This window comes from Sebastes fasciatus, chromosome 17 (genome assembly GCF_043250625.1).
Source record: "Sebastes fasciatus isolate fSebFas1 chromosome 17, fSebFas1.pri, whole genome shotgun sequence".
In the NCBI taxonomy this organism is placed as follows: domain Eukaryota; kingdom Metazoa; phylum Chordata; class Actinopteri; order Perciformes; family Sebastidae; genus Sebastes; species Sebastes fasciatus.
In genome coordinates, this window is record NC_133811.1 from 1,353,709 (window position 1) to 1,371,586 (window position 17,878).

Consider the following 17,878-nt stretch of genomic DNA (forward strand, 5'->3'; position numbering starts at 1 on the left):
TGACTGTAGATGATAGTTAATCAATATCACTCTCTCTTTGTAATAGAGAGTGACATCACTCGTAGTATATCTGGACAATGTTTTTGCGCTCCACTTGCCAGAGAATGCTCGCTTGCTGTATGTAGTTTGAAATCATAGTAGTTGCTGAATATATAGTTGCAAAATGAACAGAGCACAGGTAGAGGATTTGTCAAACTATCATTACGTTCTTGCCTCAAAGAGAGGGTTTTGAAAGGTTATAGTCTAGATCCTCCAGATAAAAGCTACACACACAATAGATACATGAGAATTGAAGCTGCTATTGTATTGAAACTTTTAGACAGTTTTTATTTGGTCACGCTCAAAGAAACAGACTCCATCGCTTTTATTTGAGCTGAAAGGTGTGGCACTCTGATGTGTGTGTGTGTGTGTGTGCGTGTGTGGGTGTGTGTGTGTGTGTGTGTGTGAATAGTACTGGTGTAGAATAATCATGACTTTTTACCTGCTGAGTCACCTCCACCCTCTTCCTTTTATAAAGTCAAGCTGGTGAACTGACACACCCAGACACTGACAGTCACACATATTGATCTTTATGCATCTAGAACTAAAATGTTTTTGGTGTACAATGTTTGGATGTGATTTTGTGCATGATTAACAGCCAGCGGTGTCATTAATAAGATTAAAAGATTAAAAGATTTTCTGAAAATTCCACATAGTACCTTTAATAGACATGCCTGCTCTGTATACTTTATGAGAGTATACTTTTTTGCAATTTTTGAGAGGGATACTGCATTAACTCTGTACACTGTCTTGTCTTTCCTCTAATAAGCACAAAGTCACCTGTCTTTCCACCTGCCAGCAGGAGCTTCTCTGAAACGAAACAACATAAACAGAGGTTTAGGCTCTTGGCCCTCAAACCGCATCCATTTCCACATAGGTGCCTTGACCAGCCGGTAGGAGTTGCTAGTGCAACCACAAATACATTACACCCACCTGGCTTCACATATGCAAACAGTGTAGTTCTGTTTGATGGTGCTTCTGGCTTGTCCATGGATCAGGCTGGTCTCATGCACTGTTTGTAGCTATACCTACGAAAAGTAATGCATTGTAATTCGTGTATATGCCACAAAATTAATTTGTGTGTAATTTACGTAATCATGAACCAGGAAATATAAAGAGCGACGAACGCCTAACCTAAACCTAACCGAGTAGTTTTGACGCCTAATCCTAACCAAGTCGATCTTTTCCTAAACCTAGCTAATGCCTAGTTCACACTGCACAACGTTAGCCCTGATTTTCCGCTCCCGAACAGTTTTTGGAGATCCCCGACAAAAGCCCCAGATCAGAGGCAAACCGGCGTTGGCTCGCCTCTCGCACATCGTCGCTCAAGCGTCATCTGTGAACTATTCATATCTGAACTTGTCGGGGACTCCGGCCACGAGCTACAGCCAATGAGAGCGCGAGACATGGTTTGATGGTAAAGCTGGAGGAGGAGGGGGCGCATATAACAACAGGAACTTACTGGATGTGCTGCATTTGCAACACGGAGCAAAGTTGTTGTTGCACCTAGAGGAATAAATAGTAAAAAAGGTGTGTGGAAACTGATGTAAACGGGCTGTGTGGTAAACATGTGCCAACAACAACATCAGCAGTGTGTCTCGCGTACGGTATCACGTCATTTACACTGTATTTCTTGTATCTGTTTTCGTGACAAAACGTAGTTTGGAGACCTCATCAGGGATTCCTCCTTGTGAAAGATCTGGTAGTGTGTGACCTCCTGTCTCCGGTCAGTCATGTAGTGTGAAAACCACAACAACGTAAAGACTCTGATTACAAGACAGAGAGTTGTGTAGTGTCAACTGTACTGCGATCTGACGACTTTGATAGTCATGTAGTGTGAACTTAGCTTAAGTAGTTATGTTAACCTAAACCTAAGGAAGCTGTTTCCTGTGAAGACGGAAGTTTATTTTGAAAGGACTATATGAATGTAATGAGTGGAAATTGACATGTGGTGCAGGAAATTTGTAGGAGAACGAACGAAAAAGGAGGAATAACTTTTATATAAGATATCATATGAACCTAACCCGTTGCATTGATTGACCCAGGTCTTTGCAGCAGTGGACAGTGCTTCTCCCCCTCCACCACCCGGGCACCCCATGTCTCTTTTAGATGTTGAGCAATAAGTATTTGGTTCATAACTTTGAATCTCTTTGAATTTTCTGACATTTAGTCCTTCTTGTTCACTGCTGACTTAACTTCACAGGGGTGCCCACCTTGTCTGAGCTTGGCAGTTAGCTTGGGGCATGGGGGGTAACCCTGGCTGGAGCTAGTTTACACCATGTCTGAATATGTGTGTGTGTGTGTGTGTGTGTGTGTTTGTGTGTTTGTGTGGGGGTCCATGCTTGTGTATGTCTATTACTGTGTGGCAATGCAGTGTGTGTGTGTGTGTGTGTGTGTGTGTGTGTGTGTGTGTGTGTGTGTGTGTGTGTGTGTGTGTGTGTGTGTGTGTGTGTGTGTGTGTGTGCGAGTCTCCTGGCTGGGTGTCCAGCGCGGTCCTGGTAATGCTGAGACAGACGGTGAGCGGGTGGGTTTATTTTTGGGCCAGTGACAGTGTGTCAATGGCCGCAGATGCGTCGGAAAGGAAGGCTCTGAGATACAAGCAAACTCTGGTCAGTGTCACTCTCTCGTTCCTCTTGTTCCTTCTCTCTCTCTGTGGCTCTTTCTGTCTCTCTGTGTCCATGTGTTTATCTCTACGTAAGCCTATCCTTGTCACGCTTATGTCTCTGTGTTGTGTGTCCACAGTCTCTGTCCCTGAATCACTCGTGTCATTCTTACATGACGAACCTGTATTGGCACTGAAACTACATGTGCATGGATGGAGCCCGTCTAACTTGTTGTGTATGAGCCACTCTTTTGTGTGTGTGTATGTGTGTGAGTTCTAGACATGGTGAAGACCAATTAGCTGATGTATAACAACAGGGTCACGCAACAGGTGCATAGACACACTGTGCACCTCCTTCACCCCTGATCTTGGCATGCATTAATACACGTGCACAGACACACGCACTTTGTTGCTGCTTTGCTGTTTCCTTCTGTCCCGGCCGGCCACCTGTTTGCTACCCTTTCTGCGCCTCGTTTCTTAAGCCCTGGTTGGTCTTAACACGTCTAGGAATTACTTTTGTGATATGTAGTATGTTAATATGTTGTGTGTACATTATATGTGTCCTTCCGTCTGTGTACATCTGCGATTGTGTGTTCATTTGTGCGTGCTCGTCCATGTGTGTTCCAAAAAAGGGAAACCCGATCCTGCATTTGCAGCGGTGCTAATCTTCACTATTCATGTAGTTACATGTATGTTTTGGGACAAGGCAGCGTGAAGGGTGTCTCAGAACATCTGGAGGATTATCATCATGGCTTGGGATGTTCTGTTCTAGAACCCTGAGTGTTCTCACAGTTGTTTAGGAAACATTTGTAGGATGTAAGGCAATGCAAGACAATAACCAAGAAATCATTCCTTGTTGTGAGTACACAGTTTACATTAAACAGGGTCTCCTGGTGCAGCGCTCCAAATTAACCTTTTTTATTCAGTGTCCCACAACTGTCCTGAATTCTACTTGCAACTGTCCCAGACTTAACAACCAATGTCCCAAATTGAAGCATTTTTCATTATAAACAATGAATATAGTTTTATTATAAACTATTTATTATAAACCATGCAGGTTAACTTGCATCACTTCATTGACTCACTTTGCTCCGCCATGGAAGTAGTGCCAGTTGTTCCCTGCACTTAAAGGCCTATCTGAATAAAAGATTGAAATCACCATAGGTGTTTGGCCACAGTCAGTTTTCATTATTCGTTTAGTCGTTGGTTGAGTTACTATTTCTTGTTTATTTGTAACTGTTTGATCAATAGATGGATCACTGCAAACTTTAGTGCAAAAATGCAAACCTGTTTCTGATATACACCGGTATACAGCGATGGAAATTGACATACACACACTTTGAACATATCTTATAGTACATTTAAAGTAGCATCAATAATCTTTCCATTTTATTGAGAGTTGTGAAGCCATTTGTAAAGTCTGTTTAAATATGAGCTCAAATCAATCATTCATCATCCTTCTGACGTTTAGTTATGATGACTGAGATATCACCACGATGATGGTTTACATGTGCATGTGATGAATTAATGCTATGGGAGCTCTATATTCACAGCCGTCCGTAATGGTCACGCATAATGACAGCTGTTCTTCTGCTCCTCTCTGTCTAGTGTACGAGACCGTTTTTTCACTCACTTTAATCACCCCAAGGCTCCTTTACTTCTAATGCCCACTTTGTTTGTGCTTTAAACACACAGTAGCTGCTACTACATCAAATAGATGCTAATATCACTAGCGTGCTAATGTGCTAACCATGATTAGCATCTGACTTTAACACACTACATCTTGATGGAGTACAATAAATACACACAGAGGTATTAACCTTCTGCAGGTTGCAATATGTCCGTTACCCGTGGGTCAAACTTTGCATCTATCAAAGTTATGGACATGAGTATTCTCCGGCAGCTTTTACAACTTTAACATGGCTCATCTGTTCTTTTTGTCTCACTATCCCGTAGCTTCACTCTCTAAAGTACACAACCATGATGCAAGTTTCTCTACTGTCTTATCACATGATAGTCACAAGATACTGCCAGTGACCCAAGTATCCCACATATAATCAAATGTAATGTTACATGTGTATTAAGAAACAAACACATATATACATAATATTCAATAATATATACATTATTTCATATACAAACATTTATCAATTAATAATATAGGTAAGTACCTCTCAGCTCATATGAAAAGCATCAAGCCCATGGCTGTCATACTTTATGAGATGGCGTCTCTGTAGATTTATTATATCTGAAGAAGAGCTTATGCTCCAAACATCACTAACTAACGTGCCGATAAATTGCATTTAAAGGGAGCTACATTGTGCGGACCTTCTTCTACATTTTTCATAACTGTCTTCTACTGGCCCAGCACCAGCCTACTATGGTTTTGAATGTGCGCGACCACCTTCCATTGTTTGAAGTTTCTCTACTGTCCCAGAATGATCCCAGACACTGTGTCTTTGTATCCCAGGGGCTGTCTTTACTGTCCCCAGCACAACAGGACATCGTTTATTTGGAGCGCTGCTCTGCACAGCACAGAATTTTTCAAAAATGAAAAACAGCAGCATGCTACACATCAAACACAAAAAGGGTAACGAAACAGTTATCGACACAGCTTGGACTGACATTTTGAACATTTGTTGTTTCACTGGGAGTTTGCTAGTTGAGTTGAAATAAAGGTGTATTCCACTGCAGAATCCTTGAAGACTAGTGCATACCGCTGGAGAGCCTCTGCGGTGTTGATTGGCTGGTATGTGAGAGCTGGTGATCATCGTGACCTATAGAATTTAATGGTTGTTGAAACCCTATGCCTACGGGGAGTCCAGGAAGTACAAAGTCATTTAACCTGTGTATGTGTGCGAGTGCACTTTTGAAGGCCATGCGGGCTAGGGTAACCCTTATGTTTACACTGTCACCCATGGGAGCAGGGCTATAAACACAAGTGCCATGTCACTCATTTAGATGTCATTTTGAGTGCATTGTGTGTTTATCTTTGTGTACTTGTGTGTTTGTGTTCTAATGATTTCCTAGTTAATGGTCCTTTTAACTAAAATTAAGAAAACACAATACATAAGTCATAATGATAATAATAATAATAACTCCCTGTACTGCTACAAAGACAGGGCTTGTGACGGGGGGATTACAGTCATGTAGAGAATGTATGGCGTTAAACCCTTCTCTATTTTAGAAGACCTTCATATGCATTAGGTTTGACTTCAGATGACAGCTTATAACAGCATGCACTCCCATTCAGCTGGAAACATGTAGCTCTGTATGGAGGTAGGTTTCTTCTATGACTTCTTTACACTGGCTTCCCATCAAATGCAGAATCCAGGTCAAAACTCTTGTGATCATGTTTAGAGCCTTGCATGGTCAGGTGCCTGCTAGTGTGTGCCGATTGGATCATTTATCGACGATTGAAGAGTTGATCGACGATTATTTTTTCCCTTGTCGATTTGAACTAACTTACTATCAGAAGTAAGATGATATAAAGGCCAGCCAGTGTTACTTCCTCTTTTTTAGTTAATGTTCTTTCTCAAACAGAGAATGGGGGTGTGGTTTATAGTCAGATGTAATTCATTACCATGGCAACCAGATTGCTTTGTTTTTCAACCTAGTTTAGATGAATTTACTGTTCCTATCAGACCACAAATGAGAGAAGAATTAGCGCAACACACCGACTCTCTCTCACTCACTTCTTCTTCACCGTCTCCTCCTGGCGAGGCGGCCGTCTGGCTGCTGCTGCGCCGAGGAGCCGCATCGCAGCACGCCGGCCACAGCGCACCAGAGGACAGATAGACATGTTGCTGATGTTCGCCGTTTTGAAATGTAATTTTGGGACATTTTGGAGGTGCACCATCCACCAGCACCGGATGCTCTCACCTCAGCTCCCAGCTCCCAGCTCCCAGCTCCCAGCTCCCAGCTCCCAGCTCCCAGCTCCCAGCTCCCAGCTCCCAGCTCCCAGCTCCCAGCTCCCAGCTCCCAGCTCCCAGCACCGCACCGGGCTGCACTGACATTCCTTTATTTGTTTATTTCGCTAACGGGACTTTTCTCTTGTTTCCTCTTGGGCTGAAAGTTCTGCCCTCTCCGTCGTCCGGACCTGTTGTTAATTCTGCTGGTGGGATATTGTGTGATCCACTGCGTTGATTGCACCTGTTCTTCAATATAGAAAACATGATGGGATCATGGCATTTCTGTTTGTTTCATGTATTTATCTGAGGAAGGTTACAGTCTCCTCATCACTCCACAGAGATCTAATGTATTCATCCGCGCAGTTTTTAGTGTATTTAGTGGAGTGGAAGCTTCAATGGACATTTAAGACCCATGCTTCATGTACATCATGATTTATTCTTTCCAAATCACTTTTTTGCATTTTGCTTTTATTAATACCACTGTTCCACCTCAGCCAAGTGTAACAACTCTTTTGCCAATATTCAGATTTAAAAAAAAAAAAAAATTCTGCGTTTTTTTTTCTTGGCACAAGTTGAAAATGTGCATAAAATAATTAATTAATAATTACCTTGCTTCCTATAAAGCATGTGTCCAGGTTGGTTTACATACATGTTTACTGATTTCAGCAGTTTTCAAAAGGTGATGACATCAGCACAACAACTATTACCTGGACAATCTCAGTTCAATCCGTTATTATCCAAAATCTTTTGACCAGGGCTGGATATCAAACCTCAGTAATACTTTTGGTGGGTACCAAAAAAGTATTAACATTGTCAAGTACGGAAAGCTGGCATCGAACGTGTTTAGATGCATTATCTTATTTACATATTCTCTGATCAGAGAAGTTTAGACTATTTTATGTAGGCAAAATGATTATATGACTTGTATGACTTTAACATTAAAGAGGTTTTGCTTTGGTTTTGAGGGAAAACATGTTTTATTATATATTTATAAAGGATAGTATTGAAAAACACCTCAAACCACAAAAATCTCCTGTATAGATTTGGCACTATTGAAAAATGTCAAACAATACCCAGCTAAGACTGTAGAAGGGTCAATGAGCAAGGCACTGAATCCTTCCATGGGGCATTGCGCTGTACCTGACCCTCCACTAGGTACATACATTAGTATGTCTGTGCTGTGTAGTATGTCAATCAGAAACTATAACTAAAAATTGGTGGAATTTTGGGAAACGCAGCTGTTTGGAGTAGTTTCTTCTCTATGTCCTTGAGGGACTAAAAGACAGCTGGAAGGACGGAGAGTGGGAGAGAGACATAGGAGTAACTGAGGAATATGATGAGACATTGAAAGGTACACTGCTGGTGGGAGAGAGGTGTGGGAAGTGTAATGAGGAATATTGGATCACACCGGTACTAAATTTAGCCCAGAGTAGTGTTTCACCGGCAGAGAGTAGGGGCAACGAAGCAAGGAGGCAAGTAAGTGATTAGTGCAGGGTAGAGTTTCACTGTTCAGGAGGGAAAACAGGAAGGTGAGGTGGAATGAGGTAAAGTAGGAAGAGTGTGGTAAGGATGGATTTCTGACAACATAACAGACTCCATGTTGGAGGTCCTCCTGTCCTGGGCTGCATAGCAGCTGATTGCATTTCCAAACATGCAACTTGGGTGTCTCAACCAAATCAAATAGACATTATTCAATTATTAAATGAAGTATTATGTTGCCACTTCCTTCATAGTGGCTAGTTAATAATATCTGGTCAGCCAACATGCTTAAGTTCTGATTTTTTTTCTCCAAATTGCAACTGTAGTTCTAATTTCCAGAAAAGACAGCCCTAAAAGCATCTACTGACAGAAAGAGCAGTAGAGTAGGCCTAGTTGTGTTAGTATGAGGAGCCTGTATGCTTCTTCTGTGGATGTTTGTTATACAGGTGCTGCCAAGAAAGACATTTCTGTGTGAATGAAGCAGTTTCTTGAGTGTAAAGAAGAATCAGTGTGGTGTGGTTACTCAAGGTGTGATGTTGACAGTGTATCATGTATCTGTGAGGCGTTACATTATGGTAAGGTGATAGGTGTCCCCTTTCAAGTGCATTTGTGTGCACTCTGTGTGTGTAATGCCCGTGCAGGAATAATATATGATGAGGAAATCCTCCCTTCTTAGAATGCATGGAGGTGGAGCATCTTTTTTGAAGGGTCTTGTGCATTTTATTTAAAAAATACTTGTTCTACTAACAGTATACGTAGGTGATGTTGGCTGTTACATTTAACATTGAACACATAAGCACCGCCTACTAGGCTTGTGCTGATTGGCGATCAGATCATAGGTCCACAATTGAAGGGATGATCGACGATTGTTTTTCCTTCGCCGATATTAAAGGTTCTCTACACGATATCCAGAGCATTATTATTGTATTGTTGTAATCTGAGCTTCTCTGTGCTTTGTTTACATAGCCGGTCCGGCTGCACATGCCTTTTAGTACATGTTACTACATGTGAGCGTGCCCCACTGGCTAACTAATGGCCGCCGCTCTGCACTGCTCTCATACGGCTGTTACAGCTGTCGTCATTGAAGCATAGCGCCCATCCTCATGTTCACCCTCAGGTAAACACTGTTAGCTCTGTCAGCAATGTTGCCGTTGTTAGCGCTGTTAGCACCATGAGCCACGAGCCACCGGCTCAGCCATCGCCACGTTGACGCCGTGTGGAGGCACTAGATGTGCCTCCACACGGCATTTTGTATTGAGCATCTTTAAGGCAATTTTAACTAGCTTACTACCAGAACTAAGATGTATAAAAATGATCTCTAGGATCGGCGTCCTACAGTGCATGTAGAGATGTTTCTGGTGGAGCGGCATGTCTGCCTGCTGAGCCCCGTCAATCAGCACGAGTGACCATAGAATTTTAAATCCTTAATAACAAACCAGTTTGCCATCTCTTTTCCATGGATCTGACACCCCTCATCTCCGTTCTCCATGTGCCTGCTCACCAAAACTTTGCTTTGCACTTCATAAGAGTAGTTAACGTTGTGGATATGATTTGGGTTGTGATATTAAAGATAAGATAATAATGTTAAATGGAAGATGATGCTTTGATATTGTTGCACCAAGCACAGACACGCACGTTTATTATGTTTAAATATTTAAAATAAAATGTTCACACTCTGATAAATGTTTTTTCACTTAAAGGGACTGTTTGTAACTTTTTAAGCGTATAAATGTAGCGGGTCGGGACACATGCGCGCTCGCATATGCGCGTTCATAGCCGCTGCCTCTGCTCATCTGCCTGCTCGCCTTCACTCAGACACCGCGCGCGTTCTCACTCAGCTCGCTCCACCTCTAGACGTGAACGCGCGCTCACTCCACACTGCAGGAGAGTTAGTTTAGCTCTGAGAATATCTAGTGAGTGGACGTTTGTGCAGAAATAAATGCTGCAGCTCCTCCAGACCAACAGAGGTTTCCCGTGTCTTGTGAAGTGACGGGGCTCCGCAGAGAGAAACGTTGTTGTCTCGTTACCGACCGGGTGCCGGTGTCTTCCTGTTCACTCCGGCTGCGGGCGGAGACGAGACGACAACTCGCTGCAGAGCCCCGCTGCCTCAGCCTGCGCTGAGGCAGGAAAAGCCAACACTAGGATCAGCATTGATTCATGGAGAGACCTTCGTCTGGTCAGCTAACATTACTGCCAAGCAGCTGAAATATAGTGATATTGTGCTTTTAGCTGACGTGTGTCGCCTCACTGTGTTGAGCGATGCTCGTTCATGTCTATTTAGAGCGAGCACAAACGCGATCCCAAAGCTGACTTTCGTTGATTTCACGGCCACAGGTGTCGCTGTTAACAAGCATTTCTGAAAGTTACAAATAGTCCCTTTAACTTTAACTGTATTGCTGGCAGAAAGCGTAAAGGCTTGATTATTTCAAAGCTTGGTCAACAATATCCCCAAATACCAAGATATTACGTTTTTTTTTACACTTCAGACTCAGTCGTCCGTGTTTGCATTTCACTGGCGTGCTGTGACTCCCCCCAACCCTCCATCTCCCACCACCCCCTGGTGATAGGTGATCCAGAGTAACCACCATTGGACGATATGAAAATAGAAACGATTGCCCAACCCGACCGCCTACCCAATCAAGACATCTGTGGCTTCTATTGTTTGAGTGTTTGTTGTGTGTTGGCATTCAGTTACAGCATATTGTGTATCATGCAGCTCAAGTTTCCCTGTGCGTTGAATGGCATCTCTGCTCACACAGCATCACCGCCACCTTATGAACATGTGTGTGCGTGTTAATCCATCCATCCATCAATCTGTCTGTCCATGAACCTGCTAAATTAGAAGCTGTTGAAAGGCTACTGCACCGACGTCCAATGTGTCAGCACCAGACGCAACTCATCAGCCTGTCAGTTGTATTCCTGGAGTTCTATTGTCTGCTGTTGATGTACTAAGAATATACATGAGCCCTGGTCTAATATACACTGCTGGAATATTAGACAATGCCTCAGTAATGTATATACATAAATACTTTGTGATTAATTGTGATTGTGAGTCGTAAGAATGAGGAAAATTACTGAAGGTTCTGCGCTGACAAAAGTAGAGCTGCCACATAATTACAATCTATATCTTTCTATATTTGTTGAATATCTATACAATTTTACAGATGCATCAATCGATCAGCTGCTGATCGAAACCGGACGGTTTCCAGCTAACCGGCCGTGACCGGCCAATCAGTCTCATATTGATTTTTATTGATTTTATTTTTTTACACACATGTGCCGCCTCTGCGTGATGGTTTTACTCTGTGTGATGGTTTCACTCTGCTTGATGGTTTTACTCTGCTTGATGGTTTTACTCTGCTTGATGGTTTTACTCTGCGTGATGGTTTTACTCTGCTTGATGGTTTTACTCTGCGTGATGGTTTTACTCTGCTTGATGGTTTCACTCTGCTTGATGGTTTTACTCTGCGTGATGGTTTTACTCTGCTTGATGGTTTTACTCTGCTTGATGGTTTCACTCTGCTTGATGGTTTCACTCTGCTTGATGGTTTTACTCTGCGTGATGGTTTTACTCTGCGTGATGGTTTTACTCTGCTTGATGGTTTCACTCTGCTTGATGGTTTTACTCTGCGTGATGGTTTTACTCTGCGTGATGGTTTTACTCTGCTTGATGGTTTTACTCTGCTTGATGGTTTCACTCTGCGTGATGGTTTTACTCTGCTTGATGGTTTCACTCTGCTTGATGGTTTTACTCTGCGTGATGGTTTTACTCTGCGTGATGGTTTCACTCTGCTTGATGGTTTCACTCTGCTTGATGGTTTTACTCTGCGTGATGGTTTTACTCTGCTTGATGGTTTTACTCTGCTTGATGGTTTCACTCTGCGTGATGGTTTTACTCTGCTTGATGGTTTCACTCTGCTTGATGGTTTTACTCTGCGTGATGGTTTTACTCTGCGTGATGGTTTTACTCTGCTTGATGGTTTTACTCTGCTTGATGGTTTCACTCTGCGTGATGGTTTCACTCTGCGTGATGGTTTTACTCTGCGTGATGGTTTTACATCGGCACACAGCAGCACAGACGGTAACGTCTCACACACAAACATGTCCTAGCTGTGGAAGATCTTCACTGTGAGTGAAGAAGACTTAAAGCTGTAATTTGTCACAACTGCAAGTCCAAAATAAGCCATGGAGGAACAATCTCATAATGGCAGTGATCGGCTCGTCGCCGACAGTACAGGTTCTCTCCCTAGCACAGGCCTTCTTATAACGGAGCTAACGGCGAACTTTAACAGAGGTTGCATTGACTTGCATTATGATGCGTTCAAGCTATATTCAGAGTATTGGGCAAGGGTAAATTATAACGCTATCATGATGTGTTCAAATCATTGTTGTTTGAAGGAGAAGTTTTCACAGCAATATAAACTAGATAATAGAGAGGGAATTATGACCTGTTTCCTAACACTAGCTCTATGCAGCTAATAATATATAATTAAAACTACTAATGCCAAGATTTTTTTAATCAAAGCAAATATTTAAATAAAAATGCAGTCAGTTATTTCCTAATCATTTGAATTGTGTGTTTTTCTGCAAATAACAACTATAGATGACGATAAAAAAAAGTAACAACTACATAACGTCTTTGGGACGGTTGAAACAATTCTTTGGGACAGTGGTAAAAAATGCTGGTCTGGAGCCTCGCTGTCAATTAAAGTTCTTAGAAGGAAAATTAGAATCTGCCAAGAAAATTGCAATCAGGGCATCTCTATAAAATTCATTAGCATAAAATTTGAACCTTTATGACTTTAATGACCTCCGGTGTCCCTACATAGTATTGTTTCATGTTACTGTAGTTGTCAAGAGGACTGTACACTTTGTATGAGATTGCCTAAACTACACCAACAAAACCTGCACAGCAGTTCCCAGTAGAAGCACTGGGCAGGTCCCAGGTGTGAATATACTGTACTACAGTAAGAATGAACACAGAACACCCATCAGTCACACTCGTCCATCTGAGCACCAAGAAAGTTGAAGTGCACGTTCTTACCTGCATACTGTAATCTGATTGGAAGAGATAAGAGACATTTAGAAGATTGTTATGATGGTGAACTACAGAAAGGAGTTATTATAATGTCTCAAAAAATGAAGGCATATGCAGTACTATATAGAGCAGCTTATGTTGGAAGTGTGTGAGATATGTTGTGTTTGAAGAAAAGGATGATACAAATGCAAGAGGGCATCTCCTACTGAAAGAGATATTTGTGCTAGAGAGAGAGAGGTAGAGAGAGGTAGAGATAGGTGAGAACTGATCTCTTCCCCAGATGTCCCAGGCAGTTTTCATGCAGTCTGTCCAGAGGCGATAAATCTAGAGGCAGAGCCCATGTTTCCGCTTCCATTGGATCTGTTTGGGTCAGCACGTGGTCCTGTCTATTTTTAAAATGGACTCTTCTCTGCCAGGGTGCCAAAAGGAGAGTACTATCACACTCTACATTCTCACTTTCTCAGGAACTACCTGTACATGTTTATGTCTAATGAATGAATGTTTGTATGATGTGTTCTCTTCTGTACTGATTGATTGATTAATGGATTGGTTAACTGATTGATTGACAGCTCTATGGGGAGTACCAAGAGAACCAAGGAGGCTCTGGCAGACGGGAGGCCACACGCCTGCTGACAGAGAGACAGATCAAGAAACATGGCAACCATCCCCGCAGCCATGGCAGGACACGACATGGCCGGCGTAGCCACGGTCAAAATGGATACCACAGCCGACATCAGCACGGTTATCACAGCAGACAGAGGAACAGGCGTCAGTCCAACATGGAAGCAGAGGGTGACGAGCAAGATGAGCAAACTGCTGAACCCGACCTCACGTCCTCTACCAGGAAGAAACGCTCCTACTCCAAGTGTAGAGGTGAGTAATCCTGAGGAAGGATTCAAAAGAAAGTGAATAGACATATTCTTTATTACTCCTTCATTGTGGTGTTTTGTCAGACTGCATAGCACGGGTGCAGCAATTCCTTGTGACCAGGTTAGGAGAAGACTGGATCTTCCTCGTTCTGCTGGGCATCACAATGGCACTGGTCAGCTGGACAATGGACTATGCCAGCGCAAAGAGCCTGCAAGGTAGGACTTTTTCTTTTTCTTTTACAATTTTGTTATCGATTTTTACCTGAATCGATATAATAGCTTCATGTGTATGCGGAGGTATAAGGAAGTTACCGCTTTTATTGTTGTAGTCTCAGTAACATGACCTCATATCCATTTCAACAAAAACAATGCGAAAAAGTCTAAAACGTTGGAGAGTCAGCGTGGATACGACCTGCACCCTCACATGTTAAATCCAGCGTGGTAAACACTACACATCCAGTAAAGGATGGAAACACTTTGGGTTTCACACATTGACAGGAAAAGCAGAGCTAGACAGAGCAGAGCTAAAGCTGCATGCTAACTCTGTCACGGACAGGAAACGATAATGTATTGCGGTAACGTTGCGGTCGAGCCGGCCGTCGCTCTCATCTCCGTGGTCAAATGGGCCGACGCTACAACTGTAGAGCACCCATATACTGACATTTATGTTAAACGCATTCAAATGGCCCCGATGGAGCTGACCATGGATGGATAAAGAGAACGGAGCTGACGGGAGAGCTAGAGACCACCTTGGAGAAGTTAGAGGAAGAAGACATTTGGGACTACGTCTGAAATTCACATCAGGAAATAAGATTAATTGGATTATATTCAGAAGAAAAATATTAAACATTTCATGTCCTTTATGAATTAAAAAAAAGACCACTACTTTGTGAGGGTAATGTCTTTATTCTTTGACTTTTGGGTTACTGGAAAAAAATGCAATATATAATTCCTGACAAAGACTGATATATTTGATTTCAGGACATCTCTGACTACATACAGACACACAATCAAACATTTTTACTGTGTCAATTTAGAAATAGTCCGAAGTAAAAGTCCCATATTTGTCCTTAGAAATAGCAACATTTCGGAATGCTTGCAGTGCTTAAATAACCCATTGCTCCATAATTCCTGGCAATGACTGATCTATTTGACTTCAGGACATCTCTGACTACATACATGCTGAAAATCAAACATTTTTACTGTTTCAGTTTAGAGATTTTCCAAAGTAAAAGTCCCTAGAAGTGTATGATTCAACTTTTTCCCTTGGTCTAGTGTTGAAAAAGTTAAGAAAAATCGCAATAAATCGTAATATGGAATCGCAATACTTGTAGGATGGCAATATATCGACTCGGCACCCGAGTATCGCGAGAGTGTCGAATCGGTGGGATAATCATATCGTCCCAGCCCTCGAATCCGTTAAAGTAAAAGAAAAGCTAGTGCAAAATAGATCCGATATTTGCCTCTTCCCCTCTGAATTTTCTTTTATGCCTGTTTCATTCCTTATCTTCCATGTTCTACTTCTATCTTTTCTTTCTCTACCGACCCCTTTCTCCTGCTATTCATCCTTCTCTCTGCTTCTCAATCCATCATTCTTTTTGTTTTTCCTTTTCTCCTGTTTCATCCACCTCTCCTATCTGTTTCTTTCTCCTTCCTTCCCTTTCTCCCTCTTCCAGCCTATAAATGGATTTATGGGGAGCTGAGGGGGAACATCCCTCTGCAGTACCTGGCCTGGGTTTCATATCCCCTGATCTTCATCCTGTTCTCCTCCCTCTTCTGTCACCTGGTTGCTCCTCAAGCTATCGGTCTGTACGCCCTTCTTTCTCATAGCTGTGTTCTCATGCTTCTCTTTGCTCATCTGCCTTTAGTTTCTGATAGAATACCTCTGAATTATTAGCGCATAATAGACAATATACATTTAATATTCTGTCTGCAACATCACACATTGGAATAGTCATCTCGGCTAATCAGTGAAATCAGATGCTGTGACATTTGATTGGAAAGCCTGCGGAGTCTAAGCCCTCCAGGGTGCATGATTACCTATCTCAGCTTCACAAGAATACAAAAGAATGTTTTTCACATTATCTCATGGGGTGATTTCTCATAAGCTGTTTCTCTGCAAAGCAAGAACAAATGGTCTGGAAACGACACTATTTCATGCAGGAAAACCATCAATAAACCAGGAAGGTGTAGCCTCTCTAAGATAGAGATTTAAGGTTATGGAAGTGCTTTAAATTGTGCATCAGTGTCCAGTGTTTTACATGGCTGCTAATGTGCAGTCGCTCCAGCGCCAACTGGACTTTTCCATATAATTCAAACCTCTTTGTCCCCCCCTTCCCTCCTAAATAACCTCTGTTCCACCTTCTGTCCCAGGTTCTGGCATCCCAGAGCTGAAGACCATCCTGAGAGGTGTGGTGCTAAAGGAATATTTAACACTCAGGGCCTTTGTTGCTAAAGTCATTGGTCTGACTGCTGCCCTGGGCAGCGGGATGCCCGTAGGCAAAGAGGTTGGTGATCCACATTTATTGCACAGATTAAAAGCCGTTTCACACCAAGCATGGATTTACGTTTTTGCACAGAAATTAAAAATATATATATCTTGTGGGTTCTTATGAATGCTTGCATACCCCTGCAGAACATTCATGCGGGGTAAAAAATATTCTGACAGACCTCGATTTCAGCGGATTTCCGCCTAATATATGTTAGACCAATGAAATCCTTTTTTCCAACCGATAACCATATTTCTGCTTAATGATTAGCCACATGCGTCTGTTGGTTGCACAGAGTGTGCGTTGTGCGTGCGTGTTTTCGGAAAAATGGTCATTTGTTTTCTGGACTGTTGGATTTTCTTTTTTTTTCCGGTCCAACGGAACATTTCTCGGACTATTGGTGTTTTGGAATAACGATGGGCCGTCCCCTTCTCAACAATGTACCACAAACACTACTACCTCACCTACCAAATAAAGGAGAATATATGGCTTGAGATGGCCCAGCCGCTGGGATAAGAAGATGATGGTAATGTAGCTGATATGCACTTAATAACGTTATATGTTGGTCATGGAACGGGGCTCGCCACAACAGTTAATGCTAGCTCTAGCATCACATTTGGGGTCCGATTAGTTTACGTATTAACTTTAACGTTAGCCCCTTAGACATTCTCTGTCTGGACAGATTTTGGTTGTGTGGAGTGGACACGCCACTATTTAGGAGGAAACTCATTGGACCTCATTGCCAAAAAATGAACCCGACAACGCGGTGTGCATAGTCGGCATGCGGAAAATTCACACACAGATTTTCTGCATTTTCGCATCGCACTGGTGCGATCTCTCTTTCTACATGTTTCACCTCATCTAACCATCAACAGCATCTGTGGAGTGGTGTTTGGTCTTGTACTGTATGTACTGCTATGTAACATCATTTGCTGTTGTGTTCATCTCCTCCACTCAGGGCCCGTTTGTTCACATCGCCAGTATCTGTGCTGCAGTTCTCAGCAGGTTCATGTCCTTCTTTTCTGGAGCTTATCAGGTAAGCTGATGTCAGGAAACATTTTCATTTACAGGCCACTTTTAAGTGTGATTGTTACATAAAAATGTATACTGTATGAGATATTCCTCATCTATATGTTGTCTTTCTATTGTCTCGATCCTTTCTCCTCTTCCTCCTCTCTGGATCAGTAGAATCCATACTGTTATACAGACATCCTGACAGTGGGCTGTGCTGTTGGGGTGGGCTGCTGCTTTGGTACTCCACTTGGAGGTACACACTCTTTTCTCTTTCCTGTTCTGTGTCCCACTCACACATTCACTTATAGGGAACTCAGTCATTTGACATCTACTGTATGGACACAGGAAACTGAAATTGGGGTTTTGGAGAACTTGAAATATCCACAAATTTAGCCATTTTTCAGTAAATATCAGGTTGTTTGTATGTTTCTTTATCT

At 42.4% G+C, this 17,878-nt stretch overlaps 1 protein-coding gene across 3 annotated transcripts in view; it reads left to right on the plus strand.

Moving 5' to 3' along the window:
- Positions 1-2,327: 2,327 nt before the first annotated feature.
- Positions 2,328-17,878, plus strand: part of LOC141754063 (chloride channel protein 1-like) — a 51,565-nt gene continuing 36,014 nt past the window's right edge. For 2 of the 3 annotated variants that reach the window (XM_074612867.1, XM_074612868.1), the window contains exons 1-7: positions 2,328-2,648; positions 13,639-13,942; positions 14,023-14,154; positions 15,615-15,743; positions 16,312-16,445; positions 17,386-17,463; positions 17,616-17,694. In XM_074612867.1, the coding sequence (XP_074468968.1) occupies positions 2,328-2,648; positions 13,639-13,942; positions 14,023-14,154; positions 15,615-15,743; positions 16,312-16,445; positions 17,386-17,463; positions 17,616-17,694 (1,177 nt within the window). Of the gene's footprint in view, positions 2,649-13,355; positions 13,943-14,022; positions 14,155-15,614; positions 15,744-16,311; positions 16,446-17,385; positions 17,464-17,615; positions 17,695-17,878 lie in introns of those variants that run through there. The other variant, XM_074612869.1, reaches the window with a different exon arrangement.